The following is a 12,505-nucleotide window of genomic DNA, read 5'->3' on the forward strand; positions in this document are numbered from 1 at the left end:
ACTGATTGCTCGGTCAGACAGAGGAAACATGAGCTTTGGAGCCTAGGCCGTATCATCTACGGATGATCAATCACAGTACATCTCGTGGCAGAGGGACCAGGGATGAGGCTCAAGCCTAAAGACATGTGGAGACATATGGTGCCTTCCTCATTGAGAACGATCTGGGTGCTGCTTTAATGAGGCGAGTGGAAGAATGCTTCGCCGCCCAGACGCTAAGACCAATCCGTAAACTCTAAACTCGCCTGACCTTGGTTGCGTCACTGACTGCGTCGACCTCCTGGCTTCATCCTCGTCTATGCGCAGCACCCTTTCTATTCAGTATACCCTTCTGTGTGCAGTCTAATCCGTCGATCGCACCCGCTCGATGTGCGTCTCAACAGCCTTGACGTCCTTGTCCTCCAACTTCCCCAGCAGCTCTCGTCCCTTCGCCGTCGCCGCCTGGCCGCCGATCTTCGCGTCTTCGCCGTCAAAACAGATTGCGATCGTCTCCAGGCTGTGACCCTTTGTCTCGATGTAGAAGAAGTACACTACCACGGACTGGATCGCCAGCCAGATGATGTAACACAGATAGTACTTCCACTGGATGTTTTCGAGCGCCACGGGGTTCACATAGTTGGAGAAGAACAGGCCGGCCGCCACGCTGAGCAGCATGACGGTAAGATATCGCGACCGCAGGTAGAACGGCGAGATCTCCACGACGTAGCCGATCAACAGGCCTGACCAGGCAAGGTTGTAGAAGAACATGAAGATGAAGATGAGTGCGATCACCGCCCGTCCCGCGGCCGTGGTTCCGTGGGCCTGTTGCTGCTGGCTGGCAATCGTCCAGCCCGTCATGGCAATGCACATGCCGAAGGTTGCCGTCAGATAAAGAGGCCGCCGGCCCAGTTTGTCGACGGCAAACGCCATGCCCGTGGCGATACACATGTTGAAAATGGTCAGACAGCCATTCAGGATGAGCTGGGAGTTGGAATCCGTGATGCCGATTTGGGACAAGACGAGGAAGATGTAATACGACACGATCCCCGAGCCCGCAGTCTGGCTGAAGATGCCCGCGGTGACGACAATCAGCAAGCGGTGTCGATTTCCTTTGGTCGACCAGAGCTCGGAGATGCCTCGGCTCGCAAATTCCTTTTCCAGCGCCATGGTTTCCAACACTTCGCGGTATTCACTCTCGACGAACTCCTGGCCGGATGCAGGACCGTGGAAGCGCTGGAATATCTTTTTCGCTGTTTCGTGGCGGCCTTTGACGATATGGTACCTGGGACTTTCGGGCACCAGCCAGATCAAGAAGAGTTGAATGACCGATGGGAAGGCCTGCAATATGCTGGGCAGCTTCCACGACCATTGACTCTGCATCTTGAGAGTGCCGTACGTTGTCCAACTAGCGATAATGGAGCCCAGATACCACAGAGTATTGTAGATTGTTGTCAACCTTGCACGATATTGAGGGTGAGACAGTTCGGTGATGAGCATCGGCGAGCAACTCTGGGTATACACGATTCCGAGGCCGATGATGAAACGAGAGGCGATGAACATGCCAATGTTGATGGAAACAGTCTGTAAGATGACGCCCAAGAAAATCAGGGAGCTCCCGAGCAAGATGGTCCACTTGCGGCCAATGTGGTCTGCCAAAAACGGCACCAGAGGTAGGCCGACGACTTGTCCGACCGAGAAAATGGCGTTCAGGAGTCCGAGTGTGGAGGCAGAAGGTCGATGAAAAGTGTTCTGCCAATAGCTCAACGTTTGCAGGCCGTTCACTTCCCTCATGGTCAGGTTGCTTTGGCTTGTCTTAAGTCAGACGAGACAACTTACTCATGGATCCATCATAGCCGTTCGTGGCCGACGACAGCAGCAGAATCGCACACAGGAAATGTAAGTGGATGAGAGATTTGTGCTTCCACCACTTCACCTCCGGAAACTCCTGACCTCCCACGACCAATGTTTGCGACTTGGGAATCTGGGAAAAGAGTTTGACCATGATTGCAAAAGTACACCGAGTATCGAGCCAACAGGAAGGATATGCGGGCACCAAAGAAGTCCACGGACTATGTCCATGCTTTTGTATTTCTCCTGGCAAAGAGAATCCACTGAGGAGACATCTGGGGAAAGTGTCCGGACCACAGTCCGGGGAAACATTGGGTGCACGACAATCTCCCCAAACGGTATACAAGGATGTTCTCCAGCTCTGCTGAACGCCCTCGGGTAGCAGTTTCTGGAGTCTGAGAGACGTCAACGCTCGATGGAATAGGAGATTCTCGGGCTGGTGTTACATTGCTGTACCGTTTCATGGTTGTCGCCCCGAGGTAGATGGCGAACACGCATGGCGAAGAGATCACAAGGCAAGTTCGCACCTGGCCATTCTTCCTGGAAGAGCTACCAGCTAACGCTCAGAGTGCAACTCCAAGGTCCACTCATCGCCCTAATTCTCTGGGTGATCATGGCAAAATAGTAATAGCCATGGTCGATCATCCGACACGGCCACACTCCGACCTGCGCTGTGTCATTGATTTTCACGAGTCAGGCCTCATGATTGGCTACCGGCCAACGGGGCGCAGACGGCTTGATAAAGGCTATGACCTGTACTAGCTGCTTGAATTGTTACCAAGGTCTAGTTGACAACGGGCGATACGCGAGTCGATATGGGGATTGTGGGGAGTTGAGGAGGGGTGCATGATGGAGAGGTAACCCACTCCCATTAGCCTAAATGGCTATTATCAACCGTCTGCTGATACCCAACTGGACCTTGTCGCAGCCTTTGATTCGAGACACGAGCGTCAGCTTCTTGCTTCCGGTGGAAACAGCCGTCCTCAGTGTGCCGCTTCCAACGCACAAGTGGGGGAATCCGATGGCCAGAGGAAGACCGACTCGTACCACAATTTTTCAGGGATTGACATCTTCAAACCTCGGGCATTGAATTCAAGAAGAAAGAGGTGGAGAGCGAAAGCCATCGTCGCCCTTGTAGCACTTCTATCTCTGGTCACCACGGCTCTCAGATCGCATCCTCGAATTGTCAAGATTACCATGGCACCCTCGGCGATAATGGAACCGCCAGCTTCAAGGACACCGACATATGTTGATGGGGCTTTGATTACCGATGTTGAGAAACACGGCGACAATCCTGTCGTGATCCGTCTAACCGATGAGGAGCTTCACTCAGGAAATACCCGACCGGAAACACTGCAAGAATGTCTCAAGTACTTCCACCGCGACGGCTTCGTGGTGCTGGAGAACGCCATTCCCGACGAGCTCGTCGACCGCCTATACAACCGCATGGTACAAGACAACGTCGAGTTCCTGCGGAAGAAGCATATGCACTGGAATCAGGGTGCCGCAACAGGGAATGTCAGCCAGATCCCACCACTCGAACCCGAATATTTGGACCGCGACTTCTACGCAAACCCGCACATGATTCACGTCGTGGAAAATCTGCTCGGACCTAAACCCGAGCTCCGTTTTGTCAACAGCAATGTTGCTTGTCCGGGCGGGACGGCACGTCAAGCCGTGCACAGCGATGTCAGCCACGCGTGGCCGGAGATTCCGTTTGGGTTGGTGATGAACATCTACCTGCAGGACTCGGACGAGAGGAACGGGGTGACGGAGGTGTGGTGCGGGACTCACAATGCCTATCCACAGAAAGAACAACAGGCATTTTCCGATCGAGGCTGGATCAAGAAAGAGTACATCCAGGAGCGGGCCAAAATCAAGCCTCCCGTCCAGCCCAAGGTGCGGAAGGGCAGCATCTGCTTCCGGGACCTTCGGCTCTGGCACGCCGGCATGCCCAACAAGAGCGACAAGCATCGCATCATGCTGGCGATTGACTACTTTGCACAGTGGTACCAGTGTCCCATGACCACCAAGCTACCATTGACCATGAAGGACAGGATCGAGCGCGAGTGGGAGGGTATCTCGACGGTCGGAGTTGAATGGGTCGAGGGCGAGCTCAACAGTCTGGACGTGCCCTTTTACCTCAACATGACCCAGGACCCGAATCTGTATCTGCTCCAGACTGAGAAAGGCTTCCAAGATCCCAAGGGAAGGCAGACAGGCGAGTATAAGTTTGATACGGTGAAAGTCACGGACCAGAACTATTGGACTCCAGAGTAAAATGACCACGTGCACCAGTGGCAGAAAGAGTTTGTTGCCTTGTCTGCTCTCTCACTCTCACAGTTCCCTCTGTTCTTATTGTCGCCAGCGCGTTCCAGATTCAATGTCCCGTTAGTGTCTGTTCGGATAACCTCCCTCATCGTGCTTTCTTTTTCGTTCTCTTTGTTTTTGAGTCGTGTGCATTCACGCGTTTCACACACACACAGACGACAGACAACTTCCATCTCAACCATCACTTCTTTTGTCACTCAATCATCTCTCTCAACGCCTTTTTCAATTCATCGTTCCTCCAGCCCATCCATCCATTCCATACACTCAATTCCCCTCATTCCTACCTGTTTGCCAGGGCAAATCAAGATGGCGCCACGAGTCGGAGCAACAGCCAGTGGTGTGGGAGACCCTGCGTTTAGGTTCCTCCTGAGCGTCCTCAAGCACTGCGAGCAAGTCAAGCCAGACTGGAACGAAGTGGCCAAGGAGAATGGCATCGCCTGGGCGAGGAATGCGTATGTACTTTGTTGTTGTTGTCGTCTCTTTCATCCCCCCTTCCCATCTCAGCCCCAAACCCCCCTTCTTCATCATGAGATCTCTTTCTGATCAGGGACACATCCGACTTGGCAGGAGTGCCCGCTTCAAGTCGATCATCGAGCAAAACGGCCTCAAGTTCGAAAACGGCGCGATCCTCATCCCGGAGGACGCGGAAGATGGTGGTGTCATTGCCGCCACCAAAGCATCCCCGACTCTACAAGGAGACAACGAACCCAACACTCCCAAGCGCGCCAAGAAGACGGCCACTCGCAAGCGCAAGGCGGACGCAGCAGCAGCAGACGACGATGACGACAACGACGAGGAGAAGGCAGCTCCTGCAGTGGGCGGAGCGAAAAAGGGTGGCGGCACCAAGAAGAAACCCCAGAAGGCGTCGATGGTCAAGGTCGAAGAAGACGCTGACGCCGACGGGGACCAGCAGTCCGCGCCGGCAGTGAAGGATGGCCGAAAGACCAGAACGGAGAAAATCCATGGCGGTAGTGACAATGTCGAAGACGAAACCCGCGCCGCGAAGAGGGTCAAGACCGAGGACGCGCAGGTTTGAGTGGTCCCCCCCCCCCCCGCCAGGTCGATCGTCTTTTCTATGCAATTCTCCTAGTTTGGAGGCTATGGTGGTTTTTATTTTCTTCAAGGGTCAAGATTTGAACGACATGACCGGATATGACGTGAACGAAGAGAGGAATCTTCTCCTGCGAGGTGCCTGCTGGTCAAAAAAGGGAGGAAAGGGAACCGCGACGAGGACGACGAGGACGACAACGACGCTGGTTTTACGAGCTTGCAGATACGAATGCGGTAGGATACAGACACACACACCAGAAACACACATACGCGCACGCGTGCACGCACGAACGGATGCATGTACGAGGGAGAGAGAGAGAGAGATGCTGGGAACGAGTCGAGACAGGGAGAGGCGGAGATGCTGAAACTTGGCGATATTGTTATTCACGAGTAAGAGAGAGAGAGAGAGGGAGGGAGAGAGCTAGCTAGCTAGCTAGCTTAGCTACATGGTTGTGTTACCTCGCACTTGGCATTTCACATCTCATCCCTCGTGCACCGAATGGGGTCAGATCGAAGTTACCGAGAAAGTAAGTAGGTGATACAAGACAAGATCGATTCATTGACTGTGGTGAAGAGATTTTTCGTTCCCTCGTCTTTTTCCAACCCCCCGGGGACCGACCCCTCCTCCCCCTCGGGCAGCTGGGGTACGAACTCAAAAAACAAATCGAACCGGGGTTTTATTACATACGAACCTCCTCAGGCTCTCACACCTTTCCCAGCATAGCCCCCTCGAGCACCATTTATATGAATTAACCCTCCTTGTCTTCTCTTCTCTCCCTCTCGTTCCCCCTTTTTCATCTCCTTCCTCCCCTCTTTTTCTTTCTCGTTGACTTACCAAGTCCGGGAGATATCCGGCACAAGAGGCGATGGAGGAGACAAGGAGGAGGGGAGGGGAGTATACATATGGAGAAACATTCCTTGGCCGCGGGACCAATGATTAATTTGATGACCAATCATTATACACGGAAGAGAGCTTGGCGGACGCTCTAAGTCTTGGCGGTAGTGGAGTAGCGAGGTAGTGAGGTAGTGAGGTAGTGACGCAGGCAGGCAGGTAAGAGCTGGCTCACCCGCAGACCACTACCGCTTATTAATGAGGGTATGTATTACTGTGGTAGGAGGGGGCGATTATCAACACTCACTGTTGCTGTTGTTGCTGCTGCTACTCACGCTGCTACTCGCGCTGCTACTCACGCTACCGCTCCCCGCGTCGTTGGATGTTCACCCTTTGGCCTTTGTCTACCCGGGTCCAAGTTCTCGGTACGGAGGGTGCAACGACATACAGATCCAGAATTCTTCATCATCCGACACGGGGTAACCAGAGCCTGATGTCCTTCTCAGGAGTTCGTCTAGAAGAGTCCCATCTCCCATCACTCAGCCAATCTTCCAGACCATACATCGATTGGAAACTCGGAGAGGGAAAGGAAAAAAAGAAAGAGAGAGAGAGAAAGGCGGGAAATAACAATCTCAACATGTACGTACAGTGACGTTCATTTCGACGTGTATGTGTTAAAGTGTGCATGTATAGAGGTAGAGCCCTCTCCTCCCGTCGTGGTTTCTATTTCCAACCCTCGGCATCAAATCTAGAGGGTCTCCTTCTCTTGTTCTTCTGACTGGTCGAAGAGTTTAGTCAAGGGCTCTCCCGTCTTGGCCCCAGGTGCCAAGTGAGCCTCCGAAACAGGTCTAGCACAACCCGTGTACTGTACCACTCGACCTTACCAGGGCTGGGTAGGCGCCTCTGAGTATTTGCCTAGCTGGCTAGCTCCTCTGGTCACTCGCTCTCTTCTTTACCCTGTGCCTGTAGTCCCATTTCTCTGTGTCTCAGTGGTCTTTATAAGCTGTACTATTCCATGTGGACGTGCTCTTTGAAGTTCAATACCTTTAACTTCAGTGGTCTTGGAGAAATAAAAATCGCTGTTTTGGGATGGTCCGAGGTCGAATTGGGTCCCGTCCCGGAGCGAAACTCTCCCGGAAACTCTGTTTGAATGTTGCCCGGCTCTTGATGTGCTGGAGTATGTGCTCCATAGACATGACTAGGCTTGAGAGACTGCATCGGTCATGATTCCTGGGCAACAGAAGAGGCGATTCCTGTTCAGCGCACGATTGGACCGGGCTGCAAGACTCCGTGTGCGACGCATGCGCCTGACAGGAAACGGCCCAGACCCCGCCGTGAGGCTGAAACCGAAAATGCCCCCTCCACAGCACGGCTGCATGAGTTTGCGAGCTTGCCCATCACCATATCCCTGCTGCGGAAAAGTCATTTGTCAGGTCCATGCCCTGCATTTGCACAGCCAAGAAGTCTGTCTGGGTCAGATGGCCACCGGACGGTTGTGGTGGTGTCTCCTGTCGCAGATCCATCGCATCTTTGGTGATCGCTCGAGAAGTTGCGGTGTCGGTGGCGCAATATCCCCAAAGACTAGCCCCCCTTGTTGTTCAGTTTGGGTGGTCGCCCTAAGAACATGATACGCTGCCTGATGTGATTGTTTCAATAAGAACAGGCTCTGTTTGCGTTGAGGTTTGCTGCAAGTGTCTAGCCGCTGTTCCGACAGCAGAATTACTTGACCATGTCACACCGGCGATTCGCCAGTGCCCAAGCAGTGTTCGCTCCCAGGATGTAAGCGAACCAAAGTCCCTAGGACCGCTGTTGCTCTTGCGGGCGCGTACATTTGGAAGCTGAGGCAGACAACGCTTCGAATCTTTTGCGCGCAAACGGACCACCATGCCTAACAGCCGCAAAAACAAACCTGGCAGGGGCCCCGGATAGCTGCAAGGCAGGTCATCACATCAGTCACGCTCTTCTGCATAACCGTTTGTCGACAGCAGATTCTGAAGCCGCTTCCTGGTCGCCTTGACGTAGCTCTTGAAGCTCTTGCGGCTCATCTTACTGCTGTGCCCACTGTGTCCACTGCCCACACTTCCCCCCTCGGGATGCAGTCCGTCGGCCTGAATTTTCAGACCCAACTCTGCTGGTAGGTGTTTTATGCACTCGTCACAGAACAGTGGGTAATTGAACTTGGTGCTGATTCCCCAAAGTTCGACAATGACTTCTTGGATGGTCGGGCGCGACTCGACCTTCTTGGAGACCATCCTGCCACCAAGCATGAGCAGGCTCCTCATCGGTTGCTCCCTTCCCCGCTCTTCGCAGCACGCGGTTTCAACCCATCTGCTGACTTCGTCCAGATGATCCACGTAAATTCGCAGAGCCCGGATCTCGTTTGTCCCGGTCCTGATCATGGCACTCAGTATCTCCAGGAACGTGCACCCGAGAGAGAAGACGTCTGTCGACCTCCCATGGGGCTGAGTGGTGCTGTCGTTCTCTGGAGCTCGATATTCGTACGTGGACTCAAAGCGACCATGAGTTCCACTGCCGCTCTGGGGGTCGAAGTGGTAGGCAAGACCAAAGTCAGCTACATAGTACCGATGGTCGTGATACAGAATATTATCAGGCTTAATATCTCGGTGTCGGGTGTCTTTCCTGTTGTGCAAATAATCCATGGCAAGGCTGATACAGCCGAATGCTTTGAGCAAGATCGGCTTGAGTCTCGCGCGGTCGTAAGTATTCCGGCAGTATTGGTTGAGCAGGCCCAGGAGATTACAATCAGCCGCCGGTGTGGCCAGAAAGGCGAACTCATCACTACCTCTTTCATAAGACTTGACGTACTTCAAGATGTGGTGGTGCTTCAATCTCTTCAGGTTCTTCACTTCGTTCTCCAGATGCTGGCGTGACGCAGGAGTTGCTTTCTGACGCTTTCTGGCATAGAATCGAGGCGTCGCGGACTGGTGTGAGAGATCGCGCACCTTGTCGACAATACTGTAGGATCCATCATTGGAGTAGATCTCCTCGGATTTCAAGGGCAGAGGCTCCAGGGCTCGAAATGTAACGTGGGCCCCTTCAGGCCATTCTTTCCATCTCGCGCGGGATTGTTGGTCACGGAAAAGATCACCGACTCGTGAGGCGTCGCTCGCTCCGGAGAATATCACTTGTAGCTTGTTGGTGTCAAACGGAAGGAAATCGTCGTTCCATCGTCTGTGTAGGAATCGATCAAAGTAAGCGTGGCCATTGTGTAAGTGGCTCAGGACCGTCGCAATCATGGCCATATTCTTGAGATCCTCAAACTTCCCTCGGTCTTCTATCTGCGGAGTGATTGCTTGCCAGGCCTCACAGAATGCTTCCAGCACCATCCTGGCTCTGTCGACGTGTGACCTTTCGATCGAGATGCCGTCATGTGGTCCGCTGGCAATGTTTGATTTCGTCAACCCGTCGACAGTGGGAATTTGCCTCCACAGAAACCACAGGTCGCCAATCTTGAGCCGGCCAGCGGTGCGAGGTTCGTGCGCAAAAGTTGCAACTCGTTGCTGCCTGAGGGTAGACTCAAGCCGCATTTTGAACCATTCAGTCAACTCTTCCAGCACCGTGACTTGCCGGTTGGCGTTCCGAGCGATCTGCTCCCGTTGCGTCCTCGTATTGTCAGCGCCGGCAATCTCAACTGTGTGTAGTTCCCCAATCAGCTCTTTGATTTCCTTTATTGCGGTTTCGAATCTCTGTGATGGTTCCCTGGCATGGTCTTAGAGACTGGTTTCTCAGTTTCTGCGTCCCCGTCTCCAGATATCTTACCATTCGCGCAGCTGTTCGCTTGGAACGCTGTTGTATCTTGTAACCTCCACCGCAATGACATCGGCCTCGTCCGAGATCAGCCTCAAGTACCGCTCAGCGACCGGATTTGGCCTTGTGCTGTGTCGGTGAGGTCGTATATAGGTCTGCCACGTCTTCAAGCCGATGATGATGTCGTCGACGGAGCTGATAATGTCGTGCGGGCCTGGTTCCTCTGCATGGTTGGTCGCACGCCGCGCGAGAGACAGCGCGTTGGTCAGTTTGTCGACGATTGACTGGCAGCACGTCTCCAGCTGGGCCGTCATGTCAGTTCCATGAATGTGACCCGCGCACCGAGTACACCTGGTCGAGGGTGATTTGAAAAGATAGACAGGGCGAGAATTCTCTGTGCTTCGTTGGCATGGCAGGGGGACACCTGAAGACCACACCACATTGCCCGGTCACAGGGACGCACAGGCGGGATAGGGTCATCCGGGGGGTGTCTGCATTCTTTATTGGAAGGGTTGGGAAGGCGGTGTTGGGAGGGGCGCAGCAGAATGTCACACAAGCCTCGTATTCACACATTCCCCCCCTTAAAAGGGAGCCCAACTCTGACACTGGGACTCTTCGCACACCAACCCGCCCCCCCATATCCTTAGGCTTCTTGCCCTCTGGTTCTCACCAGGCTGATCTTTCTCTCGATGGACAAAAGCCCGTCGGCGCGGGTCATTGACCAGGCTCAGGATTTATATCAGCTCATGTTCTCGTTCAGCCAGACTCTTCTCGCCCACTCTGATCGTGACCTTGACCATGTTCGCCTCCGGACGGATGCAAACCTCCTCAAACTGTCGACTTGGAAGCAAAGTTGGTCGCTGGATTCGACTGCGCTGAGCGAAGCCGACCACGAAAACTCACTCTGGGGCAAGGACGGGTTCCGATCAGTGGCAGAGCGCCTGGAGCTTATAGGGGCCGAGTGTCAGGAGATACAGAGAATATTGCGCGCCTACGGTCAAGCGAGTGTCAAAGGTTCAAACAAAGCCCTCAATCGTTGGAAGTCGTTGATGCGAAAAGAGCGCAAACTTCGACCTGTTGACCTGAGAGACCTACAGGAGAGAACTGACAGCTTGAGTCGGTCTCTCGACAATCTCAGCGCCTTGTCCGACCTGCATTTCCAAGCACACCACAAGATTGCGCCTTCTCTGATCTCGGCTAAGAGTGAGGATGCATTACTGCGGGAGATTGTCAGGAGCAAAGGCGAGTCGACGCGACTTTATACCGCATGCACGAGACGCAACCTGGACCTCAATCTCGAAATCGATCTATTTTGTCACGAGTGGACACAACTGTCCTCACGGCAGCGGTACAGGGAGCGGAACCGGGGTTATCACTTCTACTTCAAGACGGGTGACACGCAAGAGATGCAGGAATTGGTTATTGGCCCGCTCAAGGATGAGGCGACCGCAAGAGCTATCGGGGGCGAACAATCACCGCTTTATTCTGAAAGTGACCTTCTGCAAGCTCTCAAAGCAGCCAAACCCACAGCAGGCACTGGGTCGGTCTTCCAACTGGCTGACTCTGGCTCCGCGGCGACTTTCTACTATCGAATCGAGCGCGTCAAGCGACCTCTCATGGTTGAAGGCGGGCCGCTGCCCTTTGCAAATCTCTCGGATCTCGGTAAGGGTGATCACAAGATTGCCATCCGTCTGAATCTGCGAGAAAAGCTCGGGCTGGCTTATAAGGTCGCGGAATTTGGCATGTTCCATCTGGGAACCCCCTGGCTATCACACCTCAGCAGTCAAAACATCAAATGCATCCCTTCGAATACATCCGGGCAGCGTTATGTCGTCCTCATCCGGCAGCAAGGCCCTGGCTCGCCGTCTGGTGACGTTCTGAAAACTTCAGTGCGTCCCCAGCTATTTCAACTTGGGATCTTGTTGTTTGAAATCGCACTCGGAGACCGCCTCTACGCCAGCGATCTCAAGTCTCCTGAGCAACGTGCCGAAAGATTCGTCCTCGTGGCGCGCATAATGGGGAATGAATACCGGAAAGCATGCGAATTCTTGTTGAGCCGAGGCGAGGACGTTGGTGCCCAGACAAGATTCCAGCATCGCCAGTCTGCGGACAAGGTCGCCATCGTTGCCACGGGAGAAAAACAGGGAGAAGACGCTGGAGAGCGACGAGATAGCCACGGCTCGAACGAGGCACCCATTGATCCGTCACAAGTCGAGCAGGATCTATCATCAGGTCCCGAAGACACTCCCCTAGAGGGCACGGTAGAGTTTCTAAACCCCAGCATTGGCATCGTCTCGGTCTGATATTCTGCAGATTCTGCCATCACCACTGATCGAGCTTCGAAGTCTGTTGCATCAATATCGCATCAAGGTCTTTTCTCCGTGAGTTGATCCTCTCCAAAAGCTGACACGCAACACAACTCACACTTCCAAAAGGTTAGATTCCATTTACAAGTCCGTCGAGTGTGAAACATTCAGGCAAAAATGAAATGTGCCAATCTGAATCTTTCCCTATCGGGCATCTTTCGGGCGGTCGGTCTATCTAGAGATGGGTCATAGGCGTATCTTGCAGGGAGACTCTTCGAAACGTCCATGACGCTTGTTTCCATCTGAATCAGTGGCGGTCTCCTTACAACCACAGTACCAGCCAGGAATTGAGACCAGGGCAGGGGCAAGTCGGTGGATTTCAGTGTTTCGCAGC

General features: G+C 53.6%; 5 protein-coding genes across 5 annotated transcripts; 3 read left to right on the forward strand and 2 right to left on the reverse strand.

The window, feature by feature from the left end:
• Window positions 1–339: 339 nt before the first annotated feature.
• AYO21_07147 (hypothetical protein) lies at window positions 340–1,978 on the reverse strand (the record flags this gene model as incomplete). Its single annotated transcript, XM_022657104.1, has 2 exons — window positions 340–1,757; window positions 1,813–1,978. 2 exons carry the CDS (start codon window positions 1,976–1,978, stop codon window positions 340–342), a joined length of 1,584 nt encoding a protein of 527 aa, XP_022510593.1.
• Window positions 1,979–3,021: 1,043 nt separating this feature from the next.
• On the forward strand, window positions 3,022–4,104 carry AYO21_07148 (hypothetical protein; the record flags this gene model as incomplete). Its single annotated transcript, XM_022657105.1, has 1 exon — window positions 3,022–4,104. The coding sequence occupies one exon, from the start codon at window positions 3,022–3,024 to the stop codon at window positions 4,102–4,104; it is 1,083 nt and encodes a 360-aa protein (XP_022510594.1).
• Window positions 4,105–4,461: 357 nt separating this feature from the next.
• AYO21_07149 (hypothetical protein) lies at window positions 4,462–5,191 on the forward strand (the record flags this gene model as incomplete). The annotated part of the gene is made up of 2 exons (XM_022657106.1): window positions 4,462–4,607; window positions 4,723–5,191. The coding sequence occupies 2 exons, from the start codon at window positions 4,462–4,464 to the stop codon at window positions 5,189–5,191; spliced, it is 615 nt and encodes a 204-aa protein (XP_022510595.1).
• Window positions 5,192–7,986: 2,795 nt separating this feature from the next.
• On the reverse strand, window positions 7,987–10,119 carry AYO21_07150 (hypothetical protein; the record flags this gene model as incomplete). Its single annotated transcript, XM_022657107.1, has 2 exons — window positions 7,987–9,757; window positions 9,818–10,119. 2 exons carry the CDS (start codon window positions 10,117–10,119, stop codon window positions 7,987–7,989), a joined length of 2,073 nt encoding a protein of 690 aa, XP_022510596.1.
• Window positions 10,120–10,494: 375 nt separating this feature from the next.
• AYO21_07151 (hypothetical protein) lies at window positions 10,495–12,108 on the forward strand (the record flags this gene model as incomplete). The annotated part of the gene is made up of 1 exon (XM_022657108.1): window positions 10,495–12,108. One exon carries the CDS (start codon window positions 10,495–10,497, stop codon window positions 12,106–12,108), a length of 1,614 nt encoding a protein of 537 aa, XP_022510597.1.
• Between the last annotated feature and the right edge of the window lie 397 nt (window positions 12,109–12,505).

This window comes from Fonsecaea monophora (genome assembly GCF_001642475.1).
Source record: "Fonsecaea monophora strain CBS 269.37 chromosome Unknown Scaff53, whole genome shotgun sequence".
In the NCBI taxonomy this organism is placed as follows: domain Eukaryota; kingdom Fungi; phylum Ascomycota; class Eurotiomycetes; order Chaetothyriales; family Herpotrichiellaceae; genus Fonsecaea; species Fonsecaea monophora.